Consider the following 19,535-nt stretch of genomic DNA (forward strand, 5'->3'; position numbering starts at 1 on the left):
TGAGATGGGGGTGAGACAGTGTTGAATAATATTTTCAAAAATGGTTTTATTTTTCTTAAATGTACGGATTGCAGGGATTTTTTTCGAAAATTGTACTGATTGTACGGATTTTAAAAAAATGTACGGATTTTTCCAAAAAATGTACGGATTGTACGGATTTTTTTTCGAAAATTGTACGGATTTCTTCTGAAAATGTACGGATTTTTTCAAAAAAGTTTTGGCCACCCTGTTAATGTAAATTTAGTTCTTTATGCCAGAACCGTGTACTTTTATCTGCTTAGGTCTGTACTAGATAAGTACTGTGGAACTATGAAATAGTGTACTTTTATCTGTTTAGGTCTGTACTAGATAAGTACAGTGGAACTATGAATTAGTCTACTTTTATCTGTTTAGGACAGTACTAGATAAGTACAGTGGAACTATGAATTTGTGTACTTTTATCTGTTTAGGTCTGTACTAGATAAGTACAGTGGAACTATGAATTAGTGTACTTTTATCTGTTTAGGACTGTAGTAGATAAGTACACAGGGTAACTATGAAATATTGTACTTTTATCTGTTTAGGACTGTACTAGATAAGTACACAGAGTAACTATGAAATATTGTACTATATATGATTAGGACTGTACTAGATAAGTACACAGGGTAACTATGAAATATTGTACTTTTATCTGTTTAGGACAGTACTAGATAAGTACACAGAGTAACTATGAAATATTGTACTATATATGATTAGGACTGTACTAGATAAGTACACAGGGTAACTATGAAATATTGTACTTTTATCTGTTTAGGACAGTACTAGATAAGTACACAGGGTAACTATGAATTATTGTACTATATATGATTAGGACTGTACTAGATAAGTACACAGGGTAACTATGAAATATTGTTCTTTTATCTGTTTAGGACAGTACTAGATAAGTATAGAGTAACTATGAATTAGTGTACTATATATGTTTAGGACTGTACTAGATAAGTACACAGGGTAACTATGAAATATTGTACTTTTATCTGTTTAGGACAGTACTGGATAAGTACACAGGGTAACTATGAATTATTGTACTTTATATGTTTAGGACTGTAGTAGATAAGTACACAAGGTAACTATGAAATATTGTACTTTTATCTGTTTAGGACTGTACTAGATAAGTACACAGGGTAACTATGAATTATTGTACTATATATGTTTAGGACTGTACTAGATAAGTACATGACAACTATGAATTACTGTACTTGTATCTGTTTAGGACAGTACTAGATAAGTACACAGGGAAACTATGAATTACTGTACTTGTATCTGTTTTGATCTGTACTAGATAAGTACACAGGGTAAATATGAATTACTGTACTTTTATCTGTTTTGGACAGTACTAGATAAGTACATGACAACTAAAGATTATTGTACATATATCTGTTTAGTCTGTACTAGATAAGAACAGAGGAACTACAATTGTACTTATATCTGTTTAGGTCTGTACTAGAGAAGTACAGAGAGTTGAAAGAACAGATTCAGGAACTTGAAACAGATGTCAAAAGGAATATAATCATATCATATCATTTGTTCATTCTTGAAAAAGTTAAATGTAGAATTTTTCAAATTTCAAAATTCAGATTTTTAGAATATCCTCGTGTTTTTTTTCAATGTATGGTCGACGAAATTTAAGTAACCTTCCTTTAAAAGGTCTGATTCACAACATTGCCCTCTAAACCTTTATCTGAATAACGATGAGGACGATATCGTCGTTTTCCTGTTTTGAATAAATTAGATTTCCGCTTATTTCATTGATTTTCTGCTGTGCAAATCCGCATATACCTTTATAGAAAAACCGAAATTGCAAATTATTAATTTTTAAATAGGAAAGCAAAAACATCGGGATCATATTTTCTTTTTAAAAAGTTTTTAGGGTAGTTATGTGAATTTGGCATCTAAAACTGAAAAGAAAATCACATAAATATTTTTAACAGTGAAAAGATATGGTAAATTTTTGGTTAGGAGAGGGAAGGAGAAACAGAACCAAAGCAAGAGATTAGAAAGCGTCAAAGAGGAGTGGTTATCCTCTCTCAACAATCTAGTTGGGAATATTAACACAAGGTTAGATTAATATCAGATTATAGGAGATTAGAGAGTTTAAAGGAAGAGTGGTTTATCTTCTCTTAACAATCTAGTTGGGAATATTAACACAAGGTTAGATTAATACCAGAGTATAGGAGATTAGAGAGTTTAAAGGAAGAGTGGTTTATCCTCATTAAACAATCTAGTTGGGAATATTAACTCAAGGTTAGATTAATAGTATAGGAGATTAGAGAGTTTAAAGGAAGAGTGGTTTATCCTCATTAAACAATCTAGTTGGGAATTTTAATTCAAGGTTAGATTAATAGTATAGAAGATTAGAGGAGAGGGTTTAAAGGAAGAGTGGTTTATCCTCTCTCAACAATCTAGTTGGGAATATTAACTCAAGGTTAGATTAATAGTATAGAAGATTAGAGGGTTTAAAGGAAGAGTGGTTTATCCTCTCTTAACAATCTAGTTGGGAATATTAACTCAAGGTTAGATTAATATCAGATTATAGGAGATTAGAGAGTTTAAAGGAAGAGTTTTAAAACCTTTAAATCATCATAAAGATATGGGTCGTCTTTACAGCCTCATGCTTTGTTGGATTCCATTTATAAAAATTTTTATTCTATGACTAGAAATCAAATCTGTTTTTAGGTTTTCCAAGTTCTTCGGAATAATGGGGTTTGCAGGAGGGGTTCAGCTCCACACTGGGAGTCATGAGAATGATTTCGACAACTACGGAATCAAGATCCTTGTCAAGTATAGAGATACTGAACCTCTCCAGGTACCCCTAAACTACTGAACATCGTTTTGTTTTTTAAATGCTACTAGCTGAAGGGCCCGGCATTGCCCGTGGAAAAAAGAAGAAATTGAAGAACAAAAAATTGATTTTTTAGCCTAAGAGTGGTGGGAAGAGGAGAGAGCTACAGCTATATATATATATATATTTTACTAGTTATAATGATGATTATATAGGAACTAACTCCACATCATCAGAGTGGAGGGGAGAGGAGTGTAGCTACAGCTATATATATGCTGGCTCTACAGGCTCTAACTACTGTGCCATTCAGATGCGTTGACGAGATAAACCAGGTTGGTTTATAATATTCAAATTACGACCAACTGAGGCCGAATTTTAAGAATTGAAACCGCGTCGCAAAAAGGCCAAAAACCGGTTCCATTTGAGTGCCTGCTCAAATCTCTAAAAAACTGAATACAATTTCAAGTGAAACAAGTTTGAGCCTCCTCCTAAATTTGAGACGGGACTCAAATTTTTTTGAATTCGTACTTTGAACATTTTGTAAATATAAGCTAAGAGCTAAACTACTGGAATTCGTACTTTGAACATTTTGTAAATATAAGCTAAGAGCTAAACTACTGAAAAGAAGAGAATGAGCTGAACTAATTAAAAACCGACTTAAAAAGTTTCTTTCATTCAGAAGTTACCACTAATGTTTAGGGTATGGATGCCAGGAATGAAAGGTTGGTGTTTGAACTGCTGGTAGAGACTTCCTGTCAGGAAACTAACTCACAGGTCAGATTAAAGAGAGTGTTCGCGTAAAATGTAAAATAAGAGGGAACATAACATTGAAATAGATTTTGTATCGACCTGTATCAATTTTTCTTTCATCTGTTGGAAATTTAAATGACAAAAGCTGCTTGAGAAGAGGCGAAATGTTGCCATGGAAAGATTTTTTAAAATTATTTTGCTAAACATTAAATAACTTATTTTAACTACTGTTGTCAGCATACATATCAATACGAATCGTTTGCTGAAAAGGTGATATAATACAGACTACAGAAACTGACATATATTTCAGTACAGCATGCGGTGCGGTACTAAAATACTACACAATAAAAAGTGGTTGGTGTACAGTCATAATCAGAAAGACCCGGCATTAATTGACAGTTAGTCAGGCGACTCTACTATATCTCTTGTAATTTTAAATGCTCAAATAAGGCAGACCACATTTTGGAAATAGCAGGACTAGGGCTTTTTAGTGATAATCGTATCATCAATCATATTTGTAAAATTCGGTTGTAAAGTCGTCTGATTAATTATAAATCAATTCCGGGTCTTTCTGATTATAACTGAATATACCAGTGAACTATCAGGTATTGAAATTGTACTGTATCTCCGCTTCAGTAACAGACAATGTATTGATGTATATAATAGATAGTGACCACCATATTGTAACAATTTAAAAATAATCATAAACATGAAATCATTTTATATTGATTAAATGATTTAAGTTTTTAGCTCGAAATGAATTGCTGGGATTTTGAAGGTCCAAGGGAAGATAGTTTCACTCCTATTTTAATTAAAGAAGAATTATATGGAAAAAAAAGATTGATTCGATAAAATCAAATCATATTCTATTCTGATCTAGTTTAAACTCTCCCTTTAATGCAATATTTATAGATACAGAATTCTTTTGTAAATCAAACCACAAAGGCCCTTAAATTATCCGTAAAAAAATAATCAAAATAAAAAATTTGTTTAGCTTGTGTCATGCTGAAACATAAATATGGATAAGCCAAGTATTTGTATTTCTGGAGCTTGGACAAAATAGATTTCTATTTAATTTGTTTTGAATTAGGGATTTACATATATTTTCAGAGCCTTGATATTTAATAACTACACATGTTAAATTATAAATATTGAGTGTACACATTGCTACAGATTAAACATCATATTAACATTCTCATATTTTATTCCAGAATTTACAAATATTCAAAAACTGAATCCTCGTTTAACAACATAATTCATAACATTGCAGGGGGTTAGTTTCTTGAAAAATCATTCCTCGTTTCATAAGTTTGCGCATTTTTGGAGTTTTTTTTCGTTGGCTTGGGAGGTAAAAAATGTTAGGGGGGGTAAGTATCAAAAAGAATGAAACCCAGACCTGTTGATGTTCAGTTTTTAATTTTTTTTGCCATGTCATCTGAGGTAATTCATAAAAATATACACCCCTATGTAAGATTGTTATTATTTCAAAACACTAGGCTGTGCCCATCTTCTATTTCAATTGTGAACATGTTCTCTTTGTTCATTATAAAAAAAATCGGATTTCCTAAAAAATATTGTGGAAAGTTAAAAAATAAAAATTCCGCTTTAATCTCATAATAATCCGCCTCAACTCTTGCCCAGGTACATGATGTACCGGGGGATAATGTTGTCCTTTATTTATCATCATGTGTTTAGTATTTCCTGTTGACCCCTAAGCTACTGACCGGGCTGGCCTACAATCCTCGTATGAACGTACTCATCGTCCACAACGGTCACGAGATGCTTCATCATTCAGAGTGGAACATTGATTCCATTTACGAGAATTTGAAAAGCATTGAGAGCGCTTGAGGAGCATGAAGCGCGCCTAAGGAGCATGTAACGCGCTTAATGTGTAGTCTGCTCTTCCTTTTCAAATTGTGTAGACTTAAGACATATTCACTGTTCAGGACCAATTTTTTAAAAGTTCAATTAAATTTTTAGTGTATGTCCGCCAAAGACGAAATATTTTTTCATCTTGGATTTATTATTCCTGCTTTTTGGGTCCTAAATTTCATTATAAAAATAACGTACAAGAACTGAAAATTTCTGTGATAATTGCGATTTTTTTTAATGTAACCGAAAATATTTGAAATATATGCATCTATCCTTACTTTAAAGAGAAATTGTGTTCATGAGAATCCAAAGATTTTTCACAGATTTGAACCTGAGATTTCCCGACAGGTTTCCAGGGCGCTTCGCACCCCTTTCGAAGCAATAATTTTAGACTTTAACGTTGTTTTTCGGGCGGCCATTTTTTCTTCTTCATTGTTAACTCATAATTTTGCGGATTTTTACGAAAACATTGATAGATTTCTTACATTTAAAAATGGGCATTTTTTTCAAAGCAAAGATTTTTAATTTTACCCGTCCTTAAACCTTCAGTTCACTGGGGGCTGTGTGAGTTACCACAACTGGATACTTAAAGATAGACATAACAGTCTAAATTATATAAATGTAGAATATGTATCAGAAATGTTTCCCAAAGTATTATTGGGATTTTATTTTTTTACCAAGTTTTCGCGAAGTATCTAAGAAATGTCACAGTAATGTAAATCAACAGGAAACATTTTTTGACGCAGTTATATAACGTATTTTTCTATTCCTAATGGGAACTGTTAACTTTTTGTTTAAACTTCTGAAAACGACACTTGCAGACAGAATTGACAGAGTGCCATGTATGATTTACAACGTTGCCCTGCAAAGCTTTGTCAAGTATTAATTGGATATTTTTGTTTTTGAAAACTGATTCTTTTCATTTCTACATGTGGAAATTAATTGTCCTAAACAAAAAGATAATTCACTACCTAATTTCTAAAGGCTTGTTGCGTTTAGAAGATATTTCACAACCAAAAATGAAAAGAGTTTGGATTGAAATATCAAACCATCCCGTTTTACGGCCCTTTTTAAACTTTTTGACTGAAAAAGTTTGTGAATCTGGTTTGTCCCTCTTTTAAATTATAGGCCACTTGAAATTTGGACGAAACTGTCCCTTTAAGTCTTGCTGCCACAGCTTTAGGGTTTCCTGAACATATAATCTTGCTATCCTCCTGCAGCATTTAATCAGAATTGCAAGATTATGTTCTATGAAGAAATGATTTTTAAAAGACGATCTGAAGGGTAATTTCGACGCTAAAGAGATTTCAAGATTAATTTCAATTGACCCTTCAAGCAAAGATGGCAGTGCCAGATTCACAACAGTACTCTTGGAACATGTATCCCTGTATTATTTATCAAAACCTTTATCTGATTAATTACGTTGAACAACGGTAGGCCTGGAGAATTTATTTACTGTACGAACTGTACTCGAATATATTTCGTAATACACTATGAACTCGGATTCGGTGGCTAAAAACTGGTTTGGCAGTCTGTTATACAGCCACCGAAAAGAGTTTATCCTCAGACTGTTCATACACTCTGCCTGGATAGGCAGGCTGAGCAGGCCTATAGTGTCCCAGCACGCCATGCTACGGTTCCATGTAATGTTTTTTGACTGACATTCCACGGCCATTTGTTGCAACAGGGATTAAGTTTTCCAACTTTTAAAGAAATACTCCAAGTTTAAACATAAAACATAATGTTTATGAATATTGTCTATTTTTAAAGATTTTGCATTTCATATTCAAAGGATCCTTAAATATCCCTGAATACAGATGTCTCCTGATTGGTCGTGTACAGTACTTGTACACAAGAAAATATCGCATATTATAGGTGTTAATCGATCTCTGTAACTCTCTTATCTCTGAGTTTATTGTATATTTCGGAATTTGGTGTATTCTGAGTACAACATTCTCTTATGATTTTGCTTTGCAGACGGGTACTCCATTTGTATAAGAAATATTCAGAATAGGTTATTGTATACGCGGTAATTGTACATCAGACAAATATTTCTTATTAAAATGAGGTACCGTCTGCAAAACATGTATAATCATGGTGCGCGGGCCGCGTCAGTTATATCTCCCTTCTATTTCATACTCTATGGGCTTTACCTATACATTGGTGTGGAAGATATGGTCGCTATACTAGGTTTAAAAGTGTTTAATTCTAATAATTCTTATTCTGATATTCTGATAATTCTTCCAGTAGAAACCATAATGGAAAATGATCAGATTTCTAAATTGTAAACATGGCGGTGAATCAGGCGGTAACCGCCAAAAAAGTTATACGACAAAAAAATTTCGGAAATAAAGTACTTAGCTTTGGCACTAAAAAAGTCCTGTTGAAAAAAATTCTTCACGCCGAAATTAATCTTCAAACCGTATATTCAGAGAGAGAAGCTCTGTATTTGAATGTTTGATTTGTCAACGTCAATTTTCAGATAAACATCATAGTAATTATATTTTAAATTACAATAATTACAATTCGGACGGCAGCAAATATAATTACAATAATTACACTTAAGACGAGAGTAAATATAATTACAATAATTACATTTCGGACGTGAACAAATATAATTACAATAATTACATTTAGGACGGGAGTAAATATAATTACAATAATTACACTTAGGACGGGAGTAAATATAATTACAATAATTACACTTAGGACGGGAGCAGAAAATTTGTAATTACAAGAATTAACATTTATAAATTATCACATTTAGGTCTCGACTCTCCACATACTTTTTCCTTCCTTCACTATTGCGTTTTTTTAGTATTATATTTTTATTTTTTATTTTTATTTCATTTTTATTATCATTTTACTCATTCAAAGTTTTATTTGTTTTAGATTAAAATTCACCGCGTGTAAGCTAAGACGCGAAAAGGTCGTGAAAAAATAATCTGTTACTTATCAATCTTGTTTTTACACCGTTGAAGAACGGATTTTCATAAAAAAAAGAATTGAATTAAATTTTAATTTGGAACTAGAGTGAAAATTTGGAAATTATGTAATATCAGTTTGAGCAGAGAAAGTATTCAATTCGAGATACAGAAACAGACAAACACTGACAGCTGGGGTTGATTAAATAAGTTTGAACCCCCGAACATTGTTGAACTTTTTGATGAAATAAATAGTAATTTACAAGTTGGATTGATTTCGTACGAAATAATATGAACGATGATGTACAGTGTACAACGTCCATGCCTTTCTTATTTTTAATCGAAACTATGTTGCTAAAATGCTTCATGAATATTGTATATTAAAAATAACCAGTTAACAAACACCTCATTAAGAAACATAAAGATATCCAGGACTAGGATAAGCTTGTATCCCGGTATCCAGGACTAGGATCAGCTTGAATCCTGGTATCCAGGACTAGAATGAGCTTGTATCCTGGTATCCAGGACTAGAATCAGCTTGTATCCTGGTATCCAGGACTAGGATAAGCTTGTATTCTCGTATCCGGGACTAGGATTATCTTGTATCCTGGTATCCAGGACTAGGATCAGCTTGTATCCTGGTATCCAGGACTAGGATTAACTTGTATCCTGGTATCCAGGACTAGGATCAGCTTGTATCCTGGTAATCAGCTTGTATCCTGGTATCTGGGACTATGATTAACTTGTATCCTGGTATCCAGGACTAGGATCAGCTTGTATCCTGGTATCCAGGACTAGAATTAACTTGTATCCTGGTATCCAGGACTAGGATCAGCTGTATCCTGGTAATCAGCTTGTATCCTGGTATCTGGGACTATGATTAACTTGTATCCTGGTATCCAGGACTAGGATCAGCTTGTATCCTGGTATCCAGGACTAGAATCAGCTTGTATCCTGGTATCCAGGACTAGGATAAGCTTGTATTCTGGTATCCGGGACTAGGATTAGCTTGTATCCTGGTATCCAGGACTAGGATCAGCTTGTATCCTGGTATCCAGGACTAGGATTAGCTTGTATCCTGGTATCCAGGACTAGGATCAGCTTGTATCCTGGTATCCAGGACTAGGATCAGCTTGTATCCTGGTATCTGGGACTAGAATCAGCTTGTATCCTGGTATCCAGGACTAGGATTAACTTGTATCCTGGTATCCAGGACTAGGATCAGCTTGTATCCTGGTATCCAGGACTAGAATAATAAGTTTTTTATCTGTATTCACAAATGTTAAAAGAGAAAAGCTTCAATTTTAATGACTTATATCGTTAACTGAAAAATACGTTTAAAATACTTATTATAAAAATAAAGCTTGTTAATTTTTTACCAAATAGGGTTTCAAGAACAGTTCGTACAATTTCAGGCACTGTACTGTAGAGAGTACGTACATTTGTATATTTACCGAACGGCAGGGACAAAATATTCTAAAAAGAATTGAACCTTTGCCATTAACTCAAATATTCTAATCCTATATCTTGGCAACCTGGCGGTATGAACCTTTGATATTGCAAACTTAGATTATTTGATCTTCCAGAGTTCATGGTTTGACAAGTCTAAAGTCTACGACATTGGGTTGCAAATATAGGGATTAAAAACATCAATCAGAGTTTGAGGCAGGGGCTCAATTCCTTTGGCTCACAGTTTTTAAGTTTGAAGTGAAACTAGTTTCTTAAAACCGGATTGGAACTTTTTCCCCTTTTTTATGCAGAAACCCAAGGAGTTAATTAGACAGAGAGCCAGCTAGCCGCGGCGCTCGGCCCCCTAGCTTCAGTGCTTGGACTAGAAAGTGTTTTAACCTAACCTTAAGATATATACTAAACTCACTCTTTCTTATAATTCAGCGCGGCAAGCGCACTTAACTTCCTATGGGTAGCAGCCTCTCATTTAACACCAAATGACGAGCCATGAATAATTTCTTTCAAATCTCATCTTGCCGGATATAAAACTTGCCAATGATAAGACTAGGTTTTAAATTTAATTCTTAGTAAACAATATTTTATTGCTCCTCTGTCTAAATATTAAAAATGGTAAAGAATATACAGATTGACCCACTAAACTTTATATTGAAAAGAGGACACAGTACCTTGAGACTGATCTAGGTCTACTTAGTACCTTGAGACTGATCTAGGTCTACTTAGTACCTTGAGACTGATCTAGGTCTACTTAGTACCTTCAGACTGATCTAGGTCTACTTAGTACCTTCAGACTGATCTAGGTCTACTAAGTACCTTGAGACTGATCTAGGTCTACTTAGTACCTTAAGACTGATAAAGGTCTACTAAGTACCTTGAGACTGATCTAGGTCTACTTAGTACCTTAAGACTGATAAAGGTCTGGTTAGTACCTTGAGACTGATCTACACAGTGAGCATAAAATTTGCAGGACTTTTTAAAATTGTCTTATAGATGATAGAAAATCCGCCAAATAGTTATATTTGTATTTGCCAGTATTCCTGTTACTGTTTCGGAATGGATTTAATACTGAAAATGTCGCTACAAAGCCCATAGAATGCCACCAAGAAAATGAAGGAGATGTAGGACAGTCTTCAAGAGAGAATTCATGACCTGTGATCTCTGATATAAAGGAAAAAGACCTTCCACTCTATTGTTGAATATAATATGATTTCAAAGAAAATGGATACTGTCAAAGTCCCATCCAAGGTTCAGGAATGCCTCTCATCAAGAAGTTCTTTCAGAATAAGTTAAAAAGGCTGGGGGTAAACAAGGTGTCATGGCAGCTGTCAACGCCAAGGAAGGTGAGCAAGTATACAAAGAACAAAATTCGATTTTAATGAAACTTGAATCTAAGGAGCGCTGATATGTAACTTTATACCAATAGACTAATCTAGTCATGTAATCATCGTGATTCAGCTTTTAAAAGAATACATTCAAAAGTCCTGAAAAAAATTAGCTCAGCCATTAGGTTTAGTTAATACCTTGAGACAGATCTCCTGATCAAGGTTTGATGAATCTTGAGCTGTAGTTGAGAGATATCTGTAGATAAGCTGAACCAGTCGAATCTGTATCCTCTGCAGATCAGGATTGGTCTGAAACAATTGTGGTTTTAAAAACTGTTAAACCTTTCTGAGTCATAGAAATTAACCAATTCTTTTTGGACACTATAAACAAGCGTCAAATCCTAGCCTAAATGTAATGTATCTATATTCATAAAGGTTGTAATCTCTGTTTGTCTAATTGTTGTTTGTTTGTCCGATCATAACTTAGAAACGATTTGTTTCAAATTTTGATTGGGGAACTCGGAAGACCCATGGTAATGTTCTTAGCTTGGTTTTGAGCTTCTAAGTTGAGTGGTTCGACTAAGTGCGGGTAAACGGCGGAGGTAACTATGAGTAGCCTGGGCAACACTGAGTTCCTAGGCTAGTATAAAAAATATAACTATGTATACAATAATAGTATAACCAGAGTAGTCTCAGTTTATTTCTGATTTATCTAATACAAAATGTTTCGGATTATCTCTTCTTCAGTCAATAAACATGGTTTAACTCATTACAATATGCTGTATTAGTATATCACTGTGATCTTGTCAGGCTGTGATCTTGTCGGGCTATATTTGTTGAACAATTGGGTAGTCCAGACTAGACAACACGACTAAATGCATATACAGTAACAGCTCATGTTGTAATGGCTCGGATGAGTGCAGTGCAATATACAATAGATAAATATACGTAAATGGAAAGGTTATAAACTATAACTGTATTTATACTGTAAATTCATGTATATTAACAAACATATCCTAGCTTGCGAACCAAGGTTTGCCTGGTAAACTAAACTATAACTGTATTTATACTGTAAATTCATGTATATTAATATATATATCCTAGCTTGCGAACCAAGGTTTGCCTGGTAAACTAAATTTTCCCTATAAAAGTCGAACCCTAAGCTTAGAAAGTAGTCTTATAGGCAGCTCCCGAATCAAAATTTCAATTTCCGAATCAATTTCTGCACAAGAATTCACAATGATATGAAAAACTGCATCAAATTTCAAGCCTGGGTTGATATTAGCATGTAGCCCAGGACATTTACATTTACTGAAGACATTCGGTTTTAGCTTTCGTTTATAAAAATTTATAAAGTTCTCATCGATTTTTGCCTGTGAGCTTCCAAACTTCAGATCCCCGCGTAGTCAAGGTGTTCATACAGACAGACAAACAGATATTACTACTTTATAAAATACTAACTAAACATATTTATATGAGCGAAGAGCTTTACATATTACAAAAATAAAGTATATTTATAATTGAATATTTTTATCTAAATTCCATTAAAAAATCTTGCTAGCTGAAAAGCTGACGCATAATACCTTATCAAATTCAGTTTAAATTTGATAAACAAATGTTCTAAATAATGTAAAAATCAGAACAGAAAATACAACCTGTCCCTGTGCCGGAAACTTAAGATATCAAACCTCTATAAAACCCAGTTTATTGGTTGAGTAAAATTCATACTGTTTTCTACTAACTTTCATGATTTAAATCCACATGAGTAATGAAACTTGATATGCATCACTCAGTTTTTACAATCGGGGTTAGTCAAAAAATAGTCAAAACCAGGTTTAAAAACCCAATTGGCAGTATTTTGAGATAAACGTGAAACCAAAGAAAATGTTAAAAATGAAACTGGGTTCCAGACATCCTAGGCTGTTGGCTCATTCAAAGGGATTGCCAGTGTAATTTTAAGTGTTTCTCCAATTCAAGAGTTGCTGGATTTACAACAATAGCTTGCGTACTTTAAGCGACATTAAAGAAGTTATATCCGGCTGTTTTAAATGAAAATTTACTTCTGTCTCTTCAGTCCTTAAACCCGCGAGTCACAGAAAACCCCCCAATCAAAAATTACTAATTTTCTGCTTGAAGGGTACGGTTGTCCATGTTTAAATGGAGATTATCTTAAAAACCATTGATAGAATCTCATGAAACTTTGATATAACTAGATAAAACCTTGCGAGAACTAGATAAGACTTTGATAAAATAGAATACAACTTTGGTAGAACTAGATAAAACCTTGCGAGAACTAGATAAGACATTGATAAAATAGAATACAACTTTGGTAGAATTTCATAAAACTTTGATAGAATGGCATAAAACTTAGAAATAAAATAGATTTAAACTTGAAAAGAATCGAATAAAACTATAGGAAATGGGTAGAACATGCCAACATTAATTACAGGATTTAGGAGTTGAGAGGTTTTATATCAGGACATATTGAAATTTTATGATAAACAAAATTAACAATTATTTTGCGACAAAACATTTTCAAATAAAAGCCAACCTGAATATGTAGAGAGGTTTTAACAGACGGAGTCATCATGACCAGCATATGGTAGAGAGCTTGGAGTTTCTTGTCATCCCTTAGTATCCGTCCCAGGATAGAGATCACACGTTCAAATCTATCTTCATCCCCTAGATCCCGAGCCCAAGGAGACGTAAACCTCTCCTGGTCCTGGTAAAAAGTCTTTAAAACATTATTTTTCATAAATATTCAGAAACATTATTTAAATGTATAATCTTCTCCGCTAAAAACATTGCCAATATTTTTATCTCAAAACCACAAACTATGGGAAGTGAAATTTCTTTGAATTGTTTTAGATCAAAAAATGTTGGTAATGAGGCCAATATGATTTTTAAACAAAATTGGTGAAACCCGAAATTGTAGTGGGGGAAATGAATATTTGTACCGAAAAATATATATATTGTTTTCAGAATGAAAGATGTAAACACTTGAGTTTTGCCCCAAAAAAGTATTCATTTATAATTTTTGAAAATGCGCCAATTTTAATTTTTTATTCGCGAAAATTTGTGAACGATTAAAAATGGCGAATTTCAGAGCAACACTTAATAGGTAAAATTTAAATGTAAAATTTAAAAAAGGGGAAGAATCAATTTAAGTGCTCACCGAGCTCACCTTCAGACTTATGCTTCGGCCATTTATGAATTGACCCAGTTGATGCAAAATCATTTCATGATTGTTTTCCGTAATATGAAGAGTTTTCTTATGTTGATGAAACCATGTGGCTTCTCTAGTATTTCCCTCTAGTATGGAGAAGAATACGATGTATAGAGCAGGGTAGGTCGAGTTTAACACCGTGCTCCGAACCTCCGACCCCAGGGAGCTCATTTCATTGAAGATCTTGTGGCAGTTGGATTTAGTAAACTCCAGTCCTAGTTTAAACAAGGTTTTCTCTATCCCTTTGCTGTAGGGGACTTTTCGTCCTAGGTGAGTGTAAGTTACATACGAGGCAAGTAGTTTATTGTAGTTTCTAAAATTAGTCATCAGAAAGTCGAATCTACGATTTTGATATTCTTCAATTCGTACAACATAGTCCACCAGCATAAATTCTTCTTCAAAGGTAAAGGTTAGAATGGGCATTGCAGTCTTATTGATTCCGTGTCCTATTGGATACACGAGCTGATACATCCTTGCACGCTTCTTCAGAGGTATCGGAGACCCAGAACCTGTTGGTTCAGCTCGAGGTTCCGCTGGAAACTCATCATTCTCCTCCGTCAACTTTCTCTTGTTTGGACATTCAAGGTCAATCAGCTGGTTGAGTAGAACGTTTTCTATCTGTGGTTTGGAAACAACAGTCTCTTCTCTCTCTTCAATCTGTTCCGGCGAACCCTTCTCCGGTACTTCAATCCAAGGTCTAGTCAGAGATTCATGCAGGACAACCCTAGGATTAGGACGAGGATTTACATCAAAAACGCCTGATATTAAATCTGAAACATTTTTTTCCGATTTTAAACTTCTCGACTGAGGTCCCTGGATTACGGTAAAGTTTCGACTAAATTCAGGAACTACTTGGGGTTGAACACGCGGATTCGCACGTTCTTCAATATCATAGAATCTTCTAGACTGCTCCGGTTCTATTAACGGAGAAGATGGGCCTTCAGAGGATAATCGGTTAATACCATGAACAGGTTCTGTATCAGGTTCCAGTACTGTCTGATAATCAGGAACCTCCATGATTCGGGAATAGTTCTCAAACATATCCTCTTGAAACTGTCCCTGGGGGTGGGTTGAGACCGCGGGACGAATTCTGGTTTCCGACAGATGAACTATTGGACGTCTTAATTCCGTCCAATCATGAGCAAGGGGAGACGGATTGTAATCAATGTATGGATTTTTGTAATAAATATTTGCAGCTCCAGGTTCACGGACGGGTTGATCTTCTAACCTACCTGGAGAAGTTCTATCCATGAATCCCCGGTTCGGAAACCAGGGTTGAAGGTTGAGAAAAGAAGAGCTCGAGGTTGCGCTCTGGGGTTTAGCTCCAAGTCTATACATCCTAGACTGTTCCGACTCTGAGGAAGAGAATCTATTTCTGACAAGGTTCTGCATTCTGGCAATATCATGAAAATGTTTATGATACATCTCTCTTGGATTTGGTTGTGTTAGGAACTCTTCCTTGAGCATAAACTGCTTATCCTTAACCCGGATAGAACCCCGTCCAGAGTTGCTAGACGCAGAACTAGTTCTCAATGATGAAGATGATGATGACGATACTGTGGAGGAACTGGACCAGGATTTCCTCCAGGTTTCCTTATTCTTCTTCTCCGCTCCCCCGTTTAGACTCAACCGACGCACATCTGTACCAGGAGTCAACCAAGATGTCTGTTCACTTGGGTTCGATTTCTTTTCTGGTTGCTGATTCTTCTCAGGGGGCTGGTTCCAGTGATTAACAGAGGTGGTGGCAGAGACAAGTCCTTGGGCCTGAAACCACAAAAAAATGATACATTTAAAAAAATTTTTTTTTTAAATTCTGACTTGGATTTCGAATACAGATTAAACCCCAGATCTAACCTTTATTCCGTGAAGAAATTTTTGCCACAAACTCAATTTTTTAATTCCCAATATCTTTGCAACCCAATGTCGTAGACCTTACATATTTTAAAATATGAATAATGTTTGTATAAAAAATCAAATTTTTAAAAATTACAGGTTTATCTCATCAGATCGCAAAGATATGAAGATTAGAACATTTGAGTTTGTGGCAAAACCGCTTCCTTTAATCTTTTTTTGATCTATTTTTCCCTAATAGCTAATTAAAATACTTCAACAGGTCTTTGATGTTTGTCGAACGCTTTCTCCCTTTGCACCCGGAGTTCCCAATTTACCTACTCAGGGATAAAACCAGATACATAAAGATTGTACAGACCTGGCTAGATGATTGCAAGCGTGCTTCTCTCTCTCTCTTCTTGTTGACAGTTGCATCAACCTTCTCCGGTAGCATCCCGACCTCGATGCATTTGGTGTATCTGCATTGTTTACAATTGGTTCGGTTGAACCGAGTTATTTTGCACCTGTTATGTCCGAATATGCACCTGAAACATGGAGTATATATTTTACCGACTTTATACCAACATTTCCGACCTCAGGAGTCCTCTAACATTGGGACGCTAATTTACGTTGTGCTCTGAATGCTTTGTAAGCAAAATTGGGCTTGGGAACCCTGGGTAAAGTAAAATTCCCATAATTTACCTGTACAGTAGTTTTAAAGGCATTTACCCGGGAAATTAAAAATTTGACTTAACCACGGGATACCTGGACTAATGTTGTCTACAAAACATCCAGAGCGCAGAAGTATTTGAATTACGTCTCTTGGTTCACTTCAGAGTTATAGTGGATCACCAATTTGTATAACCTAGTTTAACTAAGTCTCACTATTAATTATTTTTGCCCTCTGATCTCCAGATGTACAGGGTTACCAACAAAATATGAGACTGTAAAGACGACATAAAACTTTAAAATTTGACGATTTGAAGCTTAACTTTTGGTTTCTGCATTCAATTCAGTATTTTTATGTTTTACTAAAAAATTTAGCACAGAAATAAGCCAGTTTTGGTCTACAAGGAACCCTAAATGCAAGAAAACGGAAGAAAAAAATTCCGCACAATCTTTGAAGGTGCGCCTGTATATTAATATCTACCTGATTTGTCTAGGGGGTCCCCTCCTAAAGAAAGCTCTGCAGCTGTAACAAGAAACTGCTCCATAATGAAGATGAAGAGCTGCAGGGCTTCCACATACACTACATTCAGCTGATAGCATCAAGTCCCCTCCTAGAGTATATAGAACTAGAAACATGGGACTAAGTGTCCCATATATAAGATAGCATCAAGTCCCCTCCTAGAGTTTATAGAACTAGAAACATGGGACTAAGTATCCCTTTATATAAACTTATTTAAATAAAGCATTTGGTCTCTGTTTTAAGCAGATCTTTGGATTAATTTAATTCCTCTTTTGATATTCCTTGGAAATAATACCCTACAGGTACAAGTGATCAAGAATTGATCTTCAAACTTAAAATTGAATATAAAGATCAAGTGTTCAAGAACAAGTGTTCAAGATCAAGTGTTCAAGATTAAAGTACTGTAAACGCAAGTGACCCTCCATGCTAAGGTGACGATGCCCGATTTACAACGGTACCCTTGAAACTATTATCTGATAAAAAATGTGAAAGATATAGTTGTTTTTCTAACTTAAAAAGTGTTTATTTCTGTGAGTTTCTCCATTGCTTCATATAAAGAAGAAAATATTGAAGGAAACATACTGAATAGGATACCTTAATGGGAGAGGGTACACAGGGTACATTACAGGGTAGAGACACAAGGAAATCTCATTTTAAAACACACTGTACAGACACAGGATATTACATTTTAAATCACTCTGTACAGACACGGATATTATATTTTAAAACACACTGTACAGACACAGGATATTACATTTTAAAACACACTGTACAGACACGGATAGTATATTTTAAATCACTCTGTACAGACACAGGATATTATATTTTAAAACACACTGTACAGACACAGGATATTACATTTTAAAACACACTGTACAGACACAGGATATTATATTTTGAAACACACTGTACAGACACAGGATATTATATTTTGAAACACACTGTACACACACAGGATATTATAACTTAAAACAATTACAGGATATTACATTTTAAAAAACACAGTACGCAGACACAGGATATTATAACTTAAAACACACCGTACACACACAGAATATATTACATTAAAAAAAGCATTGTACACAGATACAGGATATTATAACTTAAAACACACTGTACAGGTATTATTTTGAGTGACACAGTTTAGTGTACATAAACAGGAAATCATATCTTAAGACAAACTGTAGACTGTGATTGTAATGATGAGTGAGAAATAGTTTATTAAATAGTTTTCAAACGATTAAATATGATAAATGTATGAATTAGACTAAGCATGATGATACTTTCAATATATATATTTTACTGACGTAGAAATATATATATATATATATATATTATAAGCATGGCTAACAGCTTTATTTATATAAATAAATTTTTCTACGTCAGCAAAGTATATATATGTATATATATATATTAAAACAAGACATTCGTATATATGTTCTCTATAGCCGGCCAAACGACTGGACCGAATGGGCTGAAATTTGTTAAGGACACACATAGGCTAAATAATTTGATTGATAAATTGCTAGTGTCCTTGTTGACATTGATAGCTAATGAGATTGTGCCATGTGATAGTGGTGTGGATCGTGTCCTATTTGAGGCATTGATAGTTCACGGGATTGTAGCCGTGTGGATCGCATCATAGTTGAGACATTGATTGTTTACGGGATTGTAGCCATGTGTTTACATTGATAGTCAAGAGAATAGATAGTTATGGAGTAGGGTATTTACTACATATATTTATATTAGAACGATGATATATAATTATATTATATATCAATACCAATTTTCAGTTTTTTATGTTGCATATCAAGTTTTATTTCAAAACTAAAAATGTTGCGGATTTTACTGTTAACATTAATGGTTTTTTAAAAAAATTATCTAGTCGACACGTCAACTAATGGGAGAAAATGTTGTCTTCCTTGTTATATTTGGCACTTATGACGTCATGTATAAATTGTCCATATCTCTGTTGCCACCTACTTACTTGATAATCTATTTGGATTTTGTAAGATACCACAAAAAAGTTTTGACTTTATTTAAACAGCCAAACATACACCCTAAGAATCAAGCCAAATCCGAATCTATATATAAATTTGGCTTGTCTGTCTGTTTATCTGATCTCCAGATGTACAGG

At 34.3% G+C, this 19,535-nt stretch overlaps 2 protein-coding genes across 2 annotated transcripts in view; one reads left to right on the top strand and one right to left on the bottom strand.

Annotated features, from left to right (window-relative positions):
• The window catches only part of LOC111712165 (structural maintenance of chromosomes protein 5), a 9,029-nt gene extending 3,312 nt beyond the window's left edge, over positions 1–5,717 (top strand). The window contains exons 4-9 of the mRNA XM_023486710.1: positions 1,473–1,538; positions 1,996–2,094; positions 2,713–2,842; positions 3,034–3,150; positions 3,518–3,592; positions 5,264–5,717. Of these exons, the coding sequence (XP_023342478.1) occupies positions 1,473–1,538; positions 1,996–2,094; positions 2,713–2,842; positions 3,034–3,150; positions 3,518–3,592; positions 5,264–5,416 (640 nt within the window). The 3' untranslated portion in view covers positions 5,417–5,717. The remainder of the gene's footprint in view (positions 1–1,472; positions 1,539–1,995; positions 2,095–2,712; positions 2,843–3,033; positions 3,151–3,517; positions 3,593–5,263) is intronic.
• Positions 5,718–8,723: 3,006 nt separating this feature from the next.
• The window catches only part of LOC111712166 (uncharacterized), a gene marked incomplete in the record, with an annotated part of 14,184 nt that continues 3,372 nt past the window's right edge, over positions 8,724–19,535 (bottom strand). Inside the window, 6 exon segments of the mRNA XM_023486711.1 lie at positions 8,724–8,847; positions 11,352–11,462; positions 13,705–13,887; positions 14,329–16,143; positions 16,589–16,754; positions 17,360–17,489. Of these exon segments, the coding sequence (XP_023342479.1) occupies positions 8,836–8,847; positions 11,352–11,462; positions 13,705–13,887; positions 14,329–16,143; positions 16,589–16,754; positions 17,360–17,489 (2,417 nt within the window).

The sequence above is a fragment of the Eurytemora carolleeae genome, unplaced genomic scaffold (assembly GCF_000591075.1).
Source record: "Eurytemora carolleeae unplaced genomic scaffold, Eaff_2.0 scaffold982, whole genome shotgun sequence".
Lineage (NCBI taxonomy): Eukaryota > Metazoa > Arthropoda > Copepoda > Calanoida > Temoridae > Eurytemora > Eurytemora carolleeae.